Here is an 18,793-nt window from a genome sequence, read left to right on the forward strand (position 1 = left end):
ACGAAAACCCAACGCCTCAGAACACCTCTGCACCCAGCCCAAGGAGACGAAGACCAAAGGTGTACCCACATCCCTGAGCATCGCAAGACCTGGACCCCCATTTGTTGGTTCAGCCAAGACTAGAACCCCAGTCCCAGCATGCAGTCGGGCCATTCCCCATTAAAGTGAATGGGACACTAGATGCTGTAACACACCTCTGCCCAGGGACACCCCAGAACCTCCTGAGGAGACCTGTTGGTGTGACCTTGGACCTTGTCCCATACTCACCTCAAGTCTAGGACATTGGTCCCGTAAGTCACTGTGAAGTGCCCGAATGCAGTACATGTTTTTCCTTCACAGGATAAAATTACAGATCCACAAATTGCACTGTCAACTTTTGAAAACTGTAAAAATTCTTAGCTCGAAAAGTACTTAACCGATTCTGATGATCTTGGTATCTAAATTCAGATAAAAGTATGCGCTCATTTTATAAATTGGTGTTGGATTTCTTTGAGTGTGTCTCTCAATCACTGCCTCGGTGTGTGCAATAAATGCTTAGCATTACCCTCTGATGTGCCAAACTGCTCGCCCACACTACTACAAAAGAAAGCATGTGGGGTGTCATTTGTGCCGCTGTAATTCCTTTGGGGTTTGACTGGGCACTTTACACAGTGTACCTCTTTTTGGTCCACTGTATAAAGAGCTAGCTTCCTACAATGGTTCCCTGTGGAAAAGTGTTCCAAATCCTAAAGCCAACAAAAAGGTAAGAAGAAGAGGAGGCGGAAGACAAGACGTTTGGGAAGACCCTTCAGAGAGGGCCATTTTCCAACAGAATCTCTCTTATTTATCTTTTGAAAAACAGGACCATCGGTGACATCTGGATGCACGGTTCTCTTGAGTATGTAATATTTGTCAATTTTAAGTGACACCTCAGTAGTCACATGAAATTGAATTTGGATACGGAGTTACTATGTAAATAAATAAAAAAGATTCTCATTACCTACTGTCCATCTAGACAACTGAAATCTATGTCACAGTACCTTCTGGCAGTCCCCCGCACCAGGACAGTCACATGGGGAGACAAGCGCTTCAGTGACAGCAGCCAGACTCTGGAACTCGCTTCCGTTAACATCAGATCTTGTCATTCCCTTCTCCAGTTCCGGAAGCTGCTGAAGACGTGGTTGTTTAACCAGTAACGAGTCCTTTTTGCCATTGTGCGGCCACCTCCAGAGATCCTAACAGTAATCTTAGCGCCAATACGCCCACGGGCAAACGTATGCGCTTTATAAATTTCAATAATAAATAAATAAATACAGTCCCACACACAGGAGTCTTGAAAGTAACTCATCAATCTCGGCTTTTAACGGACTGTTCTAATTCCATATTGAAAGTTGAAGGAAGCTGGCTCTGTATGTACTATACCAAAGTAAGGTATAGTGTGCACAGAGTCCAAGGAGTCCCCAGAGTCCAAGGAGTCCCCAGAGGCATAGCAGAGGCTAAATTAGGCAAGTACGAACAGCTCTCTTTGTGGTAGTGTGGGTGAGCAGTTAGGCTTATCCAGAGGGTGTGTCAAGCCTTTATTGTATTCACTCAATCAAAGCTGATGGCACACACTCAGAGAACGAATCCAGACCAATTGGTAAGTATAAAAAAGGTCTACTAATGTTTTCTTTTCGGAACCAAGCAGGACTTGGCACAGGTAAGTAAAATATACTCTCAAATGCAAGAATGTTCAAGGAAATGCAGTTGTGGTTGAAACTGCAATTGTTACAGGTCTGTAAATGCTTTAGAAACTATTTAAATTACATAGAAATTACTTTTCATTACTCGTGGATTACTTTTTAGTTACTTTGGGTACTTGAGTTGGTATGCCAAGTTACCATACACTTAGATTAGTCACTTACAGGTAAGTACTACAATTCTAAAGTTAAAGTAGAGTGCATTTCTTTTCATACAAACATCAGTTCAACAAGACATTTTTAGGCCCAAAATCTATTAAGGTGGGTTGCTTTGGAAGAAAAGTGTTAGCAGTTTCTCAGGTAAGGACACAACTTACACGTTTTGGGGGTTAGGACCAAGTTTCCCCAAGGTCCAGATAGAGACTCAAGTTGCACCACCAACGGCACTGGGGCGGCCGTATGCAGAGGCCCAATGTTAGCCAATAGAGCTAAGGGGGCCCTTCGTTAGGGTCTGCTGGTGAGCAGGCCACACAGGTGAGGGAGCAAAGCTTGTGAGGTTATGGTCTGTGCTGCAGGGGCCAACGATCAACACAGGAGATGCAACCCCAGCGGCACTAGGGCGGACGGGTGCAAGGGCAAAAAGGACGTCGGAGACCCTGTGCGTTTCAATGAAGACCTTCGGTTTTGCAAAGTCGCTGCAGGGGTGGGCAGAAGACTTCCTGAATACGACTATCGGCTGGAGAGGTAAGTTGGGATCTTCGGGATGCCTGGACACCTTTGGTTGGGCCACCCAAGGCCGTGGGACGTCTGGAGCAGGGGTGTCTTTTGGTTTTGGGTTTTCTTACCAGCTCAGGTCGCGGTTGTGGGGACCCTTTAGGTTGAGGCTGCAGGCGTAGTCTCGAAGCTTGAGGTAGGTCATTGATCACCAGATCCAAGGTCAGGATCACTGGGGAGATCTCATTCTGGTGTTTGGAACTCAAACTCAGGCTGTGGGCGTTGGATGCAGAATCATGGAGTCGCCGGAATCCACATTCTGGAGGAGTCTCTTTGCTTGAGCAAATCCGGTGCCCATGGGTGACCGAGTCAGTAAGATGATTGCAGGGCAGGTCCTCCGGGCTCTGAAGGTTGATGGCTTCTGGATTCTATGGAGTTCTTGCTATAGGCAGGTCGTAGACGGGACAGGCCAGTAGGGCTGGAACCAAAGCAGTTGATGTCCTCTTCTTATTCCTGGGTCAGCACTGCTCTTTGGTCCTTCTTCCTCCACGAATCTGAGGCAGCAAGGTTCACGGTTGCCCCATAATACTAAATTTAGGGGCGTTAAAGGGGAGTGCAGGTAGGGACCCATGGATCCTTTCCTTGGGGTGGACATATCTCCCACACTCTCTCACACTCCCACTCTCTCTCTCATGTTTGGTACAGAGAAAAGTAAGAAATCGACATAGCACACATACCGGTGTGCCATGCTGCAACCCACTGCCTATGGCAGTGATTCCCAAACTGTGCGCCGCGGCGCCCCGGTGCGCCGTTATGAGGAGCCAGGGGCGCCACGGCACGATGTGGAAATTGTAGCACTCGCTGTTGGAGGCCAGCTCATATTTCTTTGAAGTGCTGAAGAGGCTTCAACAGCTCCTCCCAGACCTGCAGTCTATCAATTAGCCCCATTGTCATTCTGTCTGTGGCGATTCTCTCACACAGAATGACAATGGGCCATACTGCAGTTACAGAAGCCTAGCGCACGCACGGCAGGATTGCATTACCTTGGGGAGACATGGAAACTTACTTATTTCGATTTTTCATTATTAAAACTGTTTTTGCTATCCCACATTCTGTCCGGTGTTCAGAAGAATTAATGATAAACAAACTAATTTCAACGTATGTGCCACTGAAACAGGAGCCATGCTTTGGGGTTCAGGGTGCGCAATTTACTTTGAAATACACGGCTAATGGTAACGACTTCCGAGTTATTTACATGCCTGCAATTATAAGACCATCATACAAAAAGTCAGTTTAACTCTGGCGATTAATGTATCTCCTTGAGAGATATCTAAACGTTGACAAATCCCAGTTTTGACTCATCATAAAATAGAGCAGATGGACATGTGCCTCTTGAAAATCACAGAGTGTAACATGCTGCTTAAACAATTGTTTTTATGTAGATGGTTCAGGGTTGCTTTGGAAAATAATAAAAAAGTATTAGTAAGGACAACCACAATGTTATGTTTTGAACCCTGAGTTTGTATTTCTCCAGGCTAAAACGCTCTTAACATATAATTAGGAATTGAGCACTTATGTGGCTGCAGTTTTTTCCTCACAATTATTGATTTGTCACATAACCCATTAACTGTTGCATAATCTGCAGATTTAAGCAGAAAAAATTAGTTTCTAGCACAAAGGATCAAACGTTTCTAAAAAAGTGGCTAAATGTATTCACGCGCCATGTGAATGGTAGTGTATGTGTGTGTGCTCTCTTGTGCTTTGCTATGATGACTTGAATGTGCTCTGCTGCATTTGCTATTTGGATGTGTGTGTACTCAGCATCTGCAGAAATAATTTGCACTTTGCTGCAATTGCAGCTACAGCTTGTCTCTGGTTTGCTGTATTTGCATCATTGGTGCATGCAGTCATGCGTGAGCTCTGTTATATGTGCTGTATTGGCATGTTTGTGCTCCGTTTACATTTACTACATTCATTAATATCCTCCTCTTTGTGGTTCAATATGCTTGATTAGCCTTTTGCGGTCGCAAACAGCATGATTCTGCAAATCAGACCGTTTGCAATTGAAAAAGACTTTGTACATATGGCCCTAAGTTCCTTTCTTGTTTACAGCACGGGGAACTCAATACTAACTATATACTTGTGGGGTGGGTGGGTGCAGGGTCAGAGGCCTGGTGGAGAGCGTTGGGTGGGTGAGTGCAGGGTCAGGGGCCTGGTGGAGAACGCTGGGTGGGTGCAAGGCAGAGGGGAGAAGGGTGCACGGCGGAGGGGAGAAGGGTGCAAGGCGGACGGGAGGAGGGTGCAAGGCGGAGGGGAGGAGGGTGCAAGGAGGAGGGGAGAATGGTGCATGATAGAGAGGCGAAGGGTGCAAGGCAGAGAGGCGAAGGGTGCAAAGCGGAGGGGAGAAGGGTGCAAGGCGGAGGGGAGGAGGGTGCAAAGCGGAAGGGAGGAGGGTGCAAGGAGGAGGGGAGAATGGTGCATGATAGAGAGGCGAAGGGTGCAAGGCAGAGAGGCGAAGGGTGCACAGCGGAGGGGAGAAGGGTGCAAGGCGGAGGGGAGAAGGGTGCAAGGCGGAGGGGAGGAGGGTGCAAGGCGGAGGGGAGGAGGGTGCAAGGAGGAGGGGAGGAGGGTGCAAGGCAGAGGGGAGAAGGGTGCAAGGCAGAGAGGAGAAGGGTGCAAGGCAGAGAGGAGAAGGGTGCATGATAGAGAGGCGAAGGGTGCAAGGCAGAGAGGCGAAGGGTGCACGGCGGAGGGGAGAAGGGTGCAAGGCGGAGGGCAGGAGGGTGCAAGGCTGAGGGGAGGAGGGTGCAAGGAGGAGGGGAGAAGGGTGCAAGGCGAAGGGGAGGAGGGTGCAAGGCGAAGGGGAGGAGGGTACAAGGCGAAGGGGAGAATGGTGCAAGGCAGAGGGGAGAAGGGTGCAAGGCGGAGGGGAGGAGGGTGCAAGGCGGAGGGGAGGAGGGTGCAAGGCAGAGGGGAGAAGGGTGCAAAGCAGAGGGGAGAAGTATGCAAGGCAGAGGGGTGAATGGTGCAAGGCAGAGGGGAGAATGGTGCAAGGTAGAAAAGGTTGCAAGGCGGAGGGGGAGGGGGAGAAGGGTGCAAGGGGGAGGGTGAGAAGGGTGTAAGGCAGAGGGGAAAAGGGTGCAAGGGGGATGGTGATGAAGTTAAAATGTGCCCCCTCCCCCTCTGGAAACATTTCTGCGGACGCCCATGATCAGAGCCCACCCCACGTAAACTTCTTGTAACGCCACAGAGCTCCTTGAGCTTTTCTCTAGTCTGGTTACTTTTAGTGGGAGTGCTTTATACTACTCTATGAAGGTGTTGTATGCATTGAGATGTACTTTATAAGATCTTTGTGATTGCAAATAACGTTTTATGATAGTGATGGCTACTCTCTGAATCCTTCATCTCGTCTAGGCCTGATTCTTCATGTAGACCAGTGGTTCCCAAAGAGTGCGCCGCGGCACCACAGTGCGCGGGTAAAAAAATGGTGGGGAGCCATGGCCAACTGCCAATTAGGTCAAGGGAGCCACGGCTCAAAAAAGTTTGGGAACCACTGGCCTATGGTATAGGTCAGCCACCCCTCTAGCTGGTTGTCTAATGCCACTGGTGAGGGTACAGATGCATGAGCCCTGTGTACCCCTACAGTGTCTAAGCCTATTCTTAGACCAATGTGCCTGTGCATAGGAGGTCACTCAACGTTGCCTTAGTGAGATGCAGCCTGCTTGCTTGGGCCACCTTTTAATTATTTCATGCTGACGCATTTCAGGATACCAATCCCTTCTTCTCACTAAAGCAACGTTGAGTGACCTCCTATGCACAGGCACATTGGTTAAAAGATTTTACACGACAGCCAGCCGTGAGGAGGAGCACCATCGCAGGCTGGGAAGAAAGCAAACCAGCCTGCAAGACTGCAGTTTGGAACTTTCTGAACTTGAAGAGTACAGCGCCATGCTAATTTAGCCTGCTGCCTTGGTTTTCATCACCTAAGAAAGGAGAATGTGGTTTTTTTTTAAATGCGAGAAAGACTAATGACCTTACTAAAGGAAAGAATCACATCGCACCACAAGACTCAATGTCCCACAAGGCAATTGTACACGCCCACTGGGGGTGTGCATACTAATGAGTGATTAAACATTTTTTTTAAAAATTAAGGAAAGTGAAAGCTGGTGCGCTATTCATTACTTGCCTGTTGCCAATGAAGAAGGGATTGGTATCCTGAAATAATTAAAAGATGGACCAAGCAAGCAGGCTGCATCTCACGAAGGCAACGTTGAGTGACCTCATATGCGCAGGCACACTGGTAAACTGTAAACTTCATATATATACACACATAAACCTATTTTTAATCTTTTGTGACATGGCTAAATACCTCATTTCTCTTTCTCATTCTCGGTGTTCTGCTGTATGGAACTAATATTCACATGGTAAGATTTAATTGTTCATGTTATTGCTAAGCGCTAGTCTAGGTATGTGTGCAAATCCTCACCCATGTTCAACCAGTTAGGCTGTTTACTATCTAATAGTAATATGTAATGAGTCTCTAGACGACGCAGCATTCCCTCCCTATCACCGCCTCTTCTTTGGATTGGGACATTATCAATCAAATAGTATTTTAGATCTTTTGTCTTTCCCCCATGGTGTTCCTTGAAGTGACGGGCTACCGGGTAACTAGGGTCACTGTTGGTAATTGCCCTAATATGCTGTAGTACCCGTTGGTGCCCAGGCAGCTTCGTGCTTCCAACATATCTAAGATTGCAGCTACATTCCAAGATGTATACTACAAACTCACTTTTACAAGTTAAGTGTTGTTTGATGGGTTGGGGTTTTAAGCTGAAAGCAGTCAAATAAGATGTTTTATTTATGCCAAATGTGCACACTTTACAGCTAATGCATTTAAAAAAAACCTTCCTTGCCTTGAGCCAATCTGTATTACTTTTACATTCAGGGCTGCTTGTTACCAGTATATCTGCCATAGATGTAGACTTTCTGAATGTTATGGCAGGGTACTCGGGAAGTGAATTGCCAATGACGGGGTCATCCTTAACTATGTGCCAATTAGCGTGGACTATTTTGCGCAACATTTTGTGTTGATATTTGTAGGTGAGTATGAGTCTTGGGCCCTCTTCTTTTATAGAGGACATAACTAGTTGAGTTTTTGGGGATGTACTAGCTGATTCCAAAAGGTCTTCCCTGGCCCTCATCCTAGATTTATGAATTGCGCTTTTAATAGTTTTGGCACTATATCCCCGGTCCATAAATCTCAATTTACTTTCCTGTTGATTTTTGACAAGTTCAGCCTCACTACTGCATATTCGGCGCAATCTCAACATCTCCCCATAGGGGATACTGTGTATGAGATGTGCTGGAAGCGCGCTAGTCGCATGTAGTAATGTGTTTCCAGAGTTTTTTTTTCTAAACAATGTAGTACAAATCTTCAATTTTTCTATTTTAACTAGAACATCTAAGAATGAGATTTGTTCGCTGCTTATGTGTGATGTAAAGTTCAAGTTCATATTGTTCTTATTCAAGTTAGCAATGATCTCCTCTGCCTCTTCCTTGGTTCCTTTCCATACAATCATTAGATCGTTAATATATCGCAGCCACAATATCACCTTGTCATTATATGTGTCCCCATGTTGTCTCCTGAGGACCAGCTCCTCCCACCAGCCCATGAATAAACATGTGTAGCTGGGGGAGAAGCTGGCTCCCATGGCAACACCTTGTACTTGACGAACATTTGTTTCTTGAAAAGGAAAAAATTATGTTCCAAACAGAAGACCAGCATATCCATAAGCATCCTGTTGTGTGATGTGAACTCTATTGGTCTCCTGGCTAAAAAATAACTCACTGCCTTAATTCCATCTGGATTTTTTATGCACGTATACAAAGATGTAACGTCAAGAGTAATACGTTTGTACCCCTCCTGCCAATCCACTTTTCCAATTTTTAACAAGAAATCCCCCGTATCCCTTACGTAGGATTCTAAGTTCTGAACGTGCTCCTGAAGAAAGAAGTCTATGTATTTAGACATATTTTCAAGGGGCCCGTCACAGGCCGCAATAATGGGGCATCCAGGTGGTTTTTCTCTGTTCTTGTGGATTTTCGGTATAAAATAATTACCGGCGTTTTGGGGAACTCCTTCTTCAAAAATGTAAACTCCTCTAAACTTATGAGTCCCTTGCTCTTCCAAGCCAGTAATTTGCTGCATAGTTCGTCTTGCATTTGTTTATACCGGAGGGGGGTGCTATGATGATAGCATTGAACATCGCTAAGTTGCATTTCCGCCTCGGCTAGGTAGTCACTTAGTGGCCACAGTACAATATTCTCCCCCTTGTCCGAGTTTCTTATTATGATATTATTCTGTTTTTTTAATTTTTCCATTAATGCCCCATAGCTCCTTTCTTGACTAGTTAGTCTCCTCTTGGTCGCTTGCGTTTTAATGTTTAGCTTTTTTATTTGTGATACTACAACATCATTAAACACATCAATGGCGTCTTTTGCGATTATAGGCACAAACTTTGATTTCCTTTTAAAGGGGGTTTCAGGTTTTTTGTTTCCAATATTGTTCGTGTCTTGGGTACTTAAGTACGGAAACCCCTGTTGACTTCCCTGCATTTCCTGAGAGGGAATACCATCTTCGGAGCTTGACGGCAGGTTGACAATTGATTGCAAATCTGTTAACAGTTCATAATCGCCTGCGGCTACATTTGGCAAAACAGTCACACCGGCAGATATCGCGCCTGGTTTGTTTTTTGTCTTCAACTGTTTATGATATTTACGCAGTTTTAATTTGCTTATGTACTGATACACGTCAGCCCTAGTCCTGGTGTACTGAAAGTTCGACTCCGGGCAGTAAGATAAGCCTAATGACAGTAGTTGAGTCTCAGCTGCTGATAGGTCTACTTGGGCTAAATTTATAATCGTGTTTGCATTACGTTGGGGGGTTGTTGTATCACTTACTTGGTTTTCTTGTTTGTCAAAGACCCCATGCCCCAGCCTCCTCGTTTTGTCGCGCTGTTTGTTGGCGGCCCTCCTCCTCTTTGTGCGCCGTTTCTTGCCGACTGCACGGTGCTAGAACGAAGGGCTTCCCGCCGACTCTGCCTCCCGTACTCTAGTTCCTCTGCCATAGTTAATTTCACTGCATTGTCAGTTCCTTCTCCACCCTCGGCATCTGAGTCATTCTCCGTCATTGCACTGGCTCCTGACACAGAGGAAGTTTCGGGTTCAAATTCCTCTGCTGGCGCAGATGATTTATTGACGCCTTGTTGGTTTTTCTTTGCCACTGACTTTCCATTTTCGTAATCTTGTTTGTCCTGCCTAAACTTTTATGTCTTGCGTGCTTTTATTTTCTCTTCTTCCTTTTCTAGTTTTTGTTCCATTTCGTCATAGAATTTGGTTTTTTGCTCCTGCGGGTCACTCATGGCTTGAATCTCATTTCTCAGGGTTTCTATTTTGGGCAATAACTCCTCTCTATCGCTCTCCGCGTACTTAACCAGCAATTCTACTAGCTTGCGCGAAGAGTCCAAATTGCATTGTGCCCATTCCGCCATTAGCCTAGGATTCGGTGTGTCATAGCTGGGGGCAATCATTATCCTCAGCCCCCTTGGTATACGGCCCACATCCAGGTACCTTCTCAGTGATTTTGACTCCCACCATTTGGCTGTCTCCCGGCGTATGAGTTTCTCTAATGCCTTATATTTGTCCCTCAAGCCTGCTCTCGTGGTACTGCTACTTGCACCAGCCGTCATGTTGGTGATTACCGGCTGCGATGTCTCATCCGAGAATACATCTACTGCCGCACTTTCTCTATTCCTTAATATTGTCGCGGACATGGTGGCTCTTTTGTTTGGTTGTGTTACGTGTCTATAGCCCGCAATAACGTTTAAAATTACTTTTACTCCGATGGATTTTGAATCGTTACGAAGCTTGACACAGCACACCTCCTCACCTGCCGATTGTCTTGGAATCGTTCTGTACCTGAAATATATATATTTCAGAATTCACATGGCTCCAGGATTTCTTTGAGTTGCCTTCACCAATGGCATTAATTTCGTCCCAGTTTGCTTTAAAGCATTCTTTTTTTTTTGTCTCACCCTACTGCAGAATTTTTTGCCTCCTTAAGCTACTTTCGAAGACAAACATTTTTGATGTGGGTCGCTAACTCTGTAGTTGCTTTCTGAATTACAGAGGCCACTAACTAGGATTGAAATTTTACCCGGGTTGCCTCACAATTCTCTATCCATTTGCTTTCACCATCCTCCCAGCAAAAATCATTTTGCAAATGTGGATTTCTTGCACAAGGTATCACGCCAGCTTTAGTCAAAAGTCAGTTTTGCATTCTCAGGAATTAAGTAAGAATTTGTGAATTTGAAAGTGAAATGGACCGTTATTGTTTCTTCAACATTTAAAGACATTCATTTAAACAAATTATTTTATGCATATGAGTAGTCTAGATTTTCTCACCTGTACATGGAAAGATCTGGCCAGCTGATAGCAACTCTCTGCTTGCATGGCCTCTACTTCTGTGTTATGGAAAGCGTGAAGGGCCAAATGCTGTACTTTACTGTAATCCTGGAAGACATAAAAATGATTTAGTTATAAGCCAGTAGAGGAAAGTGTCAGTGCTAAGAAGTGGACCATGTCGTAACGCGTTTGTGATAAATAGAGTAAAGGGGGGGCAGAGTAAATGATGACATAGTAGCATGGAATGGACCGATAATCTTTATTACTCTTAGTCCTACGTGTTCCAGTCATTAATGATCGTCCCTTCTCAAAACAGAAAAACATTCAGGAATATGCGGATTATGCCAGCCTGCCACCAAAACAGAACAATATAAGGCACATCTTCCCAATACGATCCTGACATAACCATGCCAGAAGTCTGGGCCATTTAAGAGAGGGCCACGGGCCATAACTACCGGCACATGAACAAGCAAGTCTAGGAGTAATTAAGATTACCAGAAAGCAATTTGGCATTCCCTCTACATCCCTCGTTCTTGTCCCAGTCACTACCAAAGCCCAAATCCAGACTTCTGAGCATGGCCAAACTGGAAAGACACAGCAAAGGTAGATCTTCAACTCCTCCAAGACCATCTCATGCCAGAAAATAATGACCCTCAGCCAATATCTGGGTGACATACTGCTACAGGATAAGTAAATCTCATGATATCAAGGAAATAAAAAGATATTGTACACACTCCAGCCTCGGAGAAAGGTTAGAGGCTGGCCCATCCAGGCCTCATGTTTAAAAACCAGAAGGCACAGGGGAAATAAACTCAAACCGGGCAAACTCAACCAGACCTCAAGAATCGTTTGAGCAGGAACCAAAATGAGAGTGTAAGAGGACATAAACCTGTGAAACAATTAATTAGAGAATGCATTCATAAAGTCGAAGGAGGACACAATTAGGTGCTTGCACTCAGCCAAGAAACAAAGAAGGAGGTCTGGCCAGCAGGTATTGCCAGCATAAACAACTAAGGTATACAAAAAACAAAAACAGTCTTTCACAAATTGAAACCTAGTGCAGTAGATCAAGCAATTTCATCTTGAAACAGGCGAATCAACTGAACCGTATGAAAATGGAACAGAACTAGCACAAATGTTGATAAGTCCTCCTACATAAACAGCACTGCAAGGGGACTGGACAGCTGCGCCACAATTATGGAACTGGAGAGGAGGAAATACAGGCACCAAACAACCATGTCAAAGATGATCAGTATTCAACACAAAGAAGGGGAAAGGGCCGTTCCTGTTTAGACTCTACTACCCCTGGCCCCCAAATAATAACAAATGTTCACACAAAGAAGGGTTTATAGAGTACACAATTATCACAATTAAGACAAATTTCTAAATTTGGAAAAACTGCCCTCACTCACATACCGAAGTATGTGACATGCTTCATCATAGGGCCTGCTACAAACGCCCTGGTGGAGCCACATCCAGGATGGAGCATTAGGAAGGGGGAAAAAATAATAAATTCCACACTACTAGACGTACACCAAAATAGTTTCAATACAAACAACACGTAACACAAAATGAGGTGAAAAGCTGTGTAGAACACCCTGTGGCTGAACTGATAGTGCGACAAAAAAGTGCAGCATGAGGAAGTGCTTAAAACTGATTAAGGATGCCAATAGAAAAGCAATACTTTATTCACCATAGTTTGGTACCCCTACCAGGATTAAAAGTAAGAAAAGGATGGGAAATGTCTTAATGAGAAAATGAGGTTCCTCAAGACTTCCCTCCTACCACTGCTGAAGTCAACATGTTTCGACCGCTAGATATGTGCCTAGAGAGGTCACTCCGGTCTTCGTCAGGACTGTCGCGATCAGCGCCACTGTAGGCCCTCCTGTAATTCGGTCCGTGGACCCTCAGAAAGAAGTAGGTTTACTGGGTCCGTACTCTTCCTGGTTTTGTAAATAAGGAGTGGAGGCTGATCCCAATAGTGCGGGATAACATTCACGAGTTCATAAATTGCATAAACCCAAACTGGTGTCCGACAGGAGGGTCTCCCGAGAACACAATCGTTCTGAGGGCTAGCCCTGCCTTAACTACCTGTGAGCTGTGACACCGCGAACTCTATACACCCCTCTTTGTGTGACCAAAGATGATCAGTACCCTGAAACCAAGAGGTCCAAGATGGAAGGAGAAGAAACTAACTGAAGCATCATACCGGGATCACAAAAACAGAGCCTATTCAATTTCTCCAAGGAAGAAGTGAGTTAAGATGAGGCTATGCACCATAACATGATACAGACTCCAGAATAACATAGGAATACATAAGCATGCAACGCAATAACATAACCTGAATATAGGTGGATTCAACAAGAAGGTAGGAAAGGAAAGTAAGTTAATGGACTAAAATGAATAAATATAAATAAAGTACACAGTAATGACTCTAAATAAAAAAGAAAAGTAACTAAGAGCCTGAGTTAGATCTTGGCAGACTGTTTACTCCATCACAGCGGTGACTGATATTCCATCCGCCGCAATATAAATCCTATTATATCCTATGGGATTTAGATTTTGGTGGACAAGTTTCTTTGTCACAACGGTGATGGATATCCCATCCTTCACTGAACTTCCAATTCTTTCATTTAACTTTGCTTGTACACTGGAAACCAATATGGTCTCATGCACTTAACATATCTGACCTGCCTTTTTCCCCAACCATCAATCAAGTCATCTACAAGCAGACTGTTGTCAACAGAATGCCACAAAACTGGTAAGTACAGATCAACATCACATTTAATCCATACTCATCTCAGTTTTTGCACACTCTAAAATGTTTTTTCTAGTCTCCAAGTTTCAACATTGACAAGTTAAAAATCCACAAATAATCTTACCTTCTTGAAGAAAAAATGATTAGCCAGGTGATTTAATACCATTGGGTTACTGGGATCAATTGTGTAGGCTCTAGAAAGAAGCTGTACACCATTTTTGATGGAATCAGCCTGAGGGAAAACATGAAAAAAAAGCAAATGTTATTAGAGGGCCACATATATGTTTCGAGATAAATTGGCATGACCTACGCATAAAGAAAAGTCGAACATACCAAAATAAACAATTTTGTCAATTTTAAACAAAATCAAAAACAGCATTGCATCACTAGGAATGTGTGTCTATGAACAAGAGCCTGGAAATATTATTTTGAGCATCAGCTGATTTTATTTGAAAAAATATCCCTGTAAAAGTTATTTTCTGTTTTGGGGATTGACGGGTGCCTTTATTAAATTCTTTCACCTTTACAGTTCATCCGATTTTATCAACAGGCTCACTATTTCTCTTATTCATAAACATTCTAAAGAGAACTCAGAGTAGAATTTAAAAAATATTTTTAAACAATACAAAATTATGTATCGTCTTGCAAACAGGTAGAAAAACTTAGGAAAATGGGAAACCCATGAACATGTCTAAACTGCTGACAAACATCATTTCGATGGCCATGGTGATTATCACACTATTCGATTTCCGTATTAGCCAACATAAATGCCCTCACTAATATGCCACACGCTAGTACTGGCTAAGAAAACCAAGATAATGATCATGTAACTTAATAATTCAAGGGGTGGTTTAGCTGGCTTCAACAGTCATCCAGATGAATTTTCAGTTTTGGAATATAAAAATTCACTACTGTTATCAAACAATGCAGGCTAATTTTTAGCAATTGTAAATCACTCACATATGCATTTACTATGAAGTCATGATAGATATATACATACTACAACGAAGAACCTGAGGTTCCGTGACGATTTGAACCCGTGTTTTCAATATTGTCGGAAATACATAATATTGGTATCAGCGAACCGCAAATGATCCATTTAGCATATCCTGGTGTTTTCGCTACGCTACGAGCAAGAGCACTCCTTTTATAAACACATTTCTGATCTACCCACGGCATCCATCTTAGATCATGGCCGCCATTTTGTGTTTCTTGCCCTCACATACGCAATAACCTCTGATCACTTCATTTCGATTAAGGACACGTAGCCTTAGCCGGAGATTCACCTCTTTCATGACACGTGCACCTTAAACCAGATCACGCTGTAGCTGCATGACTCGACAAAGACTGCCTCCTCTGCCCGAGGCCAGTCCTGCTAAACTGGTCTTCGTGTCCATTGTCCTGATCACGATTAGGCGGCCGAAGCCGGTAGCCTTGCCCATTTACAACCTACAAACATCCCTTATCCTGCTTTTCTATCTTCGGCACCTGGCTCTGCTCCTTTCCTTCTGGGCCTTTATTAGGGGGAGGTAACGAAATTTACGATGAGGCGGTCCGGGTCTTGAATGAAAAGTTGACATGAGATTATGATGGAAAAGTGGGAACCCCTCGTTCGTAATGTTTTGACATCAGATATTGTCGACGATTCCTGTGTACGCCAAATATTTATTGTTTATGACACAAAGGTTTTGGGAATGTACTAACATGTGAAGAATTCGCCTGAAGGCCAAAATTTAGTATATAAGGAGCAACCCTCTTTGTACAATTCGAACAGGCTCCTAGTTACTGCCCATGCGTAGTTTCTGTGACTTCTGTGTCCCTGCAGTAATAAACCTTTGGTCTTTGACGCCACCATCGAGAAGCCCGTGTTTCTGTTCATTTGTGCACCAAGGCAGGTGGAACTCCGGGGTCTTTGGGTGTTGTTCCCTGACACCTCTGGACGGAACCAAAAAGTCCAGAACTCCAATTGGCGCCCATTGTGGGGCGACGTCATTCGGTACCGGTCCAAAAGCCTGAAGAGTTCGAGAAGCTTCGTGTGAAGATTCCTGAGGGAGGCGCCCCACTTCATCGATCCCGGCATATCGCAAAAGTGGCCCGACGTTCTCTTCCACGAGGGTTCCCGTTCAGGACGGCTGCAGTGGGCCGTTGCCTTGACCGTCGCCCTGTCTTGGACCCGAGGTGCGGTCCTTAGTACAGCGAAACGTGACGGGTTTCTCCTTGGTGACGTCTTCAGTGCCTCAGTTAAGTATTTAGTGATAGCTAGCTGGTTACTTTGTGAGGGTTGTTAAAATCCTTTTTTGGTTCTTGGTTTGGTTTGGTTTCGTAAGATTATCACTGGTTGTTCTGGTTACGATAATCTATTTTGGTTTAGTTTGGGTATCGATACATCAGTTCGTTTTGGTAGGCCTAAGTTCTTGGTTCAAGTGCACATATCTGTTTCGTGTTTTGTTTGTTTTGTGTTCCGGACTGAAAAATGGTAAGTCGGAGAAACTGTATGTTGTCGTGTTTCGGTTGCAACAGTGACTCACGATTGGAGGACTCATGTCTGGTTCCTCCGATTGGGACTCCCCTATATGACTTGTATTGTAAACATGGTGTGGGTCCTATATCTTATAATGAGGTGTGGGTCCGATACACTGAGAAAGATGGTGTCCTTAGTTGGCCACTGCATGGTAGTTTTGAACCCGAAATTCTTGACAATTTAGAAGCGAAATTGTTTAGGAAGAAAGCCCGGCCGGCAATGTTTGATTCTTTCCGTTACTGGCGAAAAGAATCCAAACAGAGAGAAATGAAAAGGTTAAAGAAAGAACAAAAAGAGCAAGAAGAGTTGACTCTGGAGCAAGCGGCTAAGCAGCTGCAAGTTAACGAGTCAGAGAAAGCCATAGAGGTGGCCATTAGAGAGCACAATTTAGCGATTGACAAGTGCTATCCTGCCTTGCCATCGAAAACAGCTAAGATACTAGAGGACTCTGAAAACGATCCTCTGTTGTCTTATTTGTTACGGTCACCTCCACCGTATGCACAAGGTGCTACGGCTCCACCTTTGCCAAATGTTCAATTGCCGGTTGCTGGACAACCTGGTGTTCCTGCTCCTGTCCCTCAGAATCAGGTTCCTGTACCTCCTGTGGTCAATGTGAATGTTCCTACGGCTCCTCCTCCTCCTGGATTGCCGACTTCTATACCTGTATCTGTCTCGCTTACACCTACTGTTCCACAAACTATCTTTCTCGATACTTCTACTGTTCCGCTATCTGTTCCTACCTCTAGTGTGTTCTCTGCGTCTGCGAGTGTGTTGACTCCACTTTCTGTTCGTCGAAGAATCACTGATTCTGTGTCTAACATGCTGTCTCCTTTTTATAAAACTTTAATCAAGACTCCTACTTCCGACTCTGTTCAGAGACGTAGTCAGCTTCCGAGTATTGAGGAACGGGGAATTTTAGATTCCACGGCTCTCAGATGGATTTCGAAGAGTAGGAGATATAGTACGAGAGATGTGCTAGAAACTTTTATGCAGTGGAAAGAACCAACGCAACGGTACGTCTTTGACGAGATGTGCTCGTCGTTACGTGAGGAGATAGAAGAAGATGATGTTGAATCAAATTTAGAAGACTTAATTAAGGTTCAGAAAGAGTTTGCTGCTGGAATGATAGTGGGTGATAATATAGAAGAAGCGATGGAACTGATTTTAAGTTATAGGAATGATCCATCACTTCGTTCACCAAGAGATTTAGAGAAAAGTAAAATGAAATTAAGTCGCCAATATCCAATGAGGGAGGTTCCTCCAATTTGGCGCGAAGCTGTGCAAGCTGACGCACCGAATAATATTGCGGCCGCTCCGGCCCAATTCCAAAGGGTGTGGATACACATTCCGTGGAAACGAGCTGAAGTGCTAGCAGTGAAGCAGGCCTTGCCAGATCCGCGTAAGAATCCTGCTGGATACTATAAGGAATTAACACAGACAGTTGAGGCTTGTATAATGAACTTAGCAGACATCGATATGTTATTTGGCAATGTAGTTCCGCAACCAGTGTGGGCTAAAATTCGTAGAGAGGATCATCAAGTTGCCTTAGGTGGTGATTGGGCAGCTATCACTGCAGCGGATGGTCAGCAAGTAGGTGGTGCAAAACCCGAACCCCTAATTGCTAATCTTCCAGGTAGGATAATTGATCTAATGAAGACTCTAATGCCCGCATTGCGTGTTAATTGGGACAAGTTGTCCGCATGCAGGCAGAAGAAAGACGAAAGTGTCTCCGACTTCTTCACGAGGTTCGAAGAGACTTTTGTAGATCATAGTGGTCAGGACATGAGCACAGAAGGAGGACAGAGACTGTTTGTCGATAAATTTGTGCATAATTTGTTACCTGAATTATGCAATAAATTAAAGGATTCAGAGAGTGCGTGGGCTGTTTCCACAACTGCGCAAATACTTGCGACTGCACAGTACTACGAAAATAGGGATAAAGAGGAAAAGGAAAAATCAGATAAGAAAACGAAGGATTTAAAAACTAAAGTTCTTTTGCAGCAGGCGTATCCGCCTCGCACGAATCAGACTAATACGCAACAGGGTTCGTATCAAAGGACAGATTATAGTACATCAAGACCTCAATATCAGTGGAACCAGTGTGCATACTGTAAGAAAGAGGGTCACTACAAAAATGAATGTCCGATCTTAGCGCAAAATAATGCAGCAGCAGCTCAGAGAGGTCGTGGTGGTTTTGTGCAAAATTCTAGAGGTCGAGGACGAGGTGCTATGCCTCCACAAACGAATGATCGTCCTTCCAATCACTTTGATCAACGAAATGGACAGTCTACTCAGCAAAATAGATCTCAACAATATCTTGTTGAAGACTATTGTGAGGTGGATGAGGGATTTCAGCAAAATGGGTACTAGGACAGCCATGGACAGAGAGAGGGAGTAGTATCAGTTCCAGTAGATCAGAGTGGGCCTTATGTCGCAGTAGCAACATCAGGTGTAGTCGAACCGTTTCTGTTGGATACTGGTGCCGCAAAAAGTTCTATCATTCATGCGAAACTCCCTGGCGCACCTTTGTCCGGCTCAACAAATGTTTCTGTAGGTTTTTCAGGCGCCCCTGTTTACAACCCGATATCTGGTCCTTTGTCTATTTCTGTTGGACCGTGTCACTTGAAAGCACCTCTGATTTTGACGACAGGTTGTAATGAAAATCTGCTTGGTTTAGAT

At 44.4% G+C, this 18,793-nt stretch overlaps 1 protein-coding gene across 1 annotated transcript in view; it reads right to left on the reverse strand.

Annotated features, from left to right (window-relative positions):
• Positions 1-18,793, reverse strand: part of CTR9 (CTR9 component of Paf1/RNA polymerase II complex) — a 222,667-nt gene that overhangs the window by 130,093 nt on the left and 73,781 nt on the right. The window contains exons 7-8 of the mRNA XM_086955952.1: positions 13,718-13,825; positions 10,836-10,943 (exon numbers count right to left, since the gene is read on the reverse strand). Of these exons, the coding sequence (XP_086812078.1) occupies positions 10,836-10,943; positions 13,718-13,825 (216 nt within the window). The remainder of the gene's footprint in view (positions 1-10,835; positions 10,944-13,717; positions 13,826-18,793) is intronic.

This window comes from Lissotriton vulgaris, chromosome 2_1, assembly GCF_964263255.1.
Source record: "Lissotriton vulgaris chromosome 2_1, aLisVul1.2, whole genome shotgun sequence".
Classification (NCBI taxonomy): domain Eukaryota; kingdom Metazoa; phylum Chordata; class Amphibia; order Caudata; family Salamandridae; genus Lissotriton; species Lissotriton vulgaris.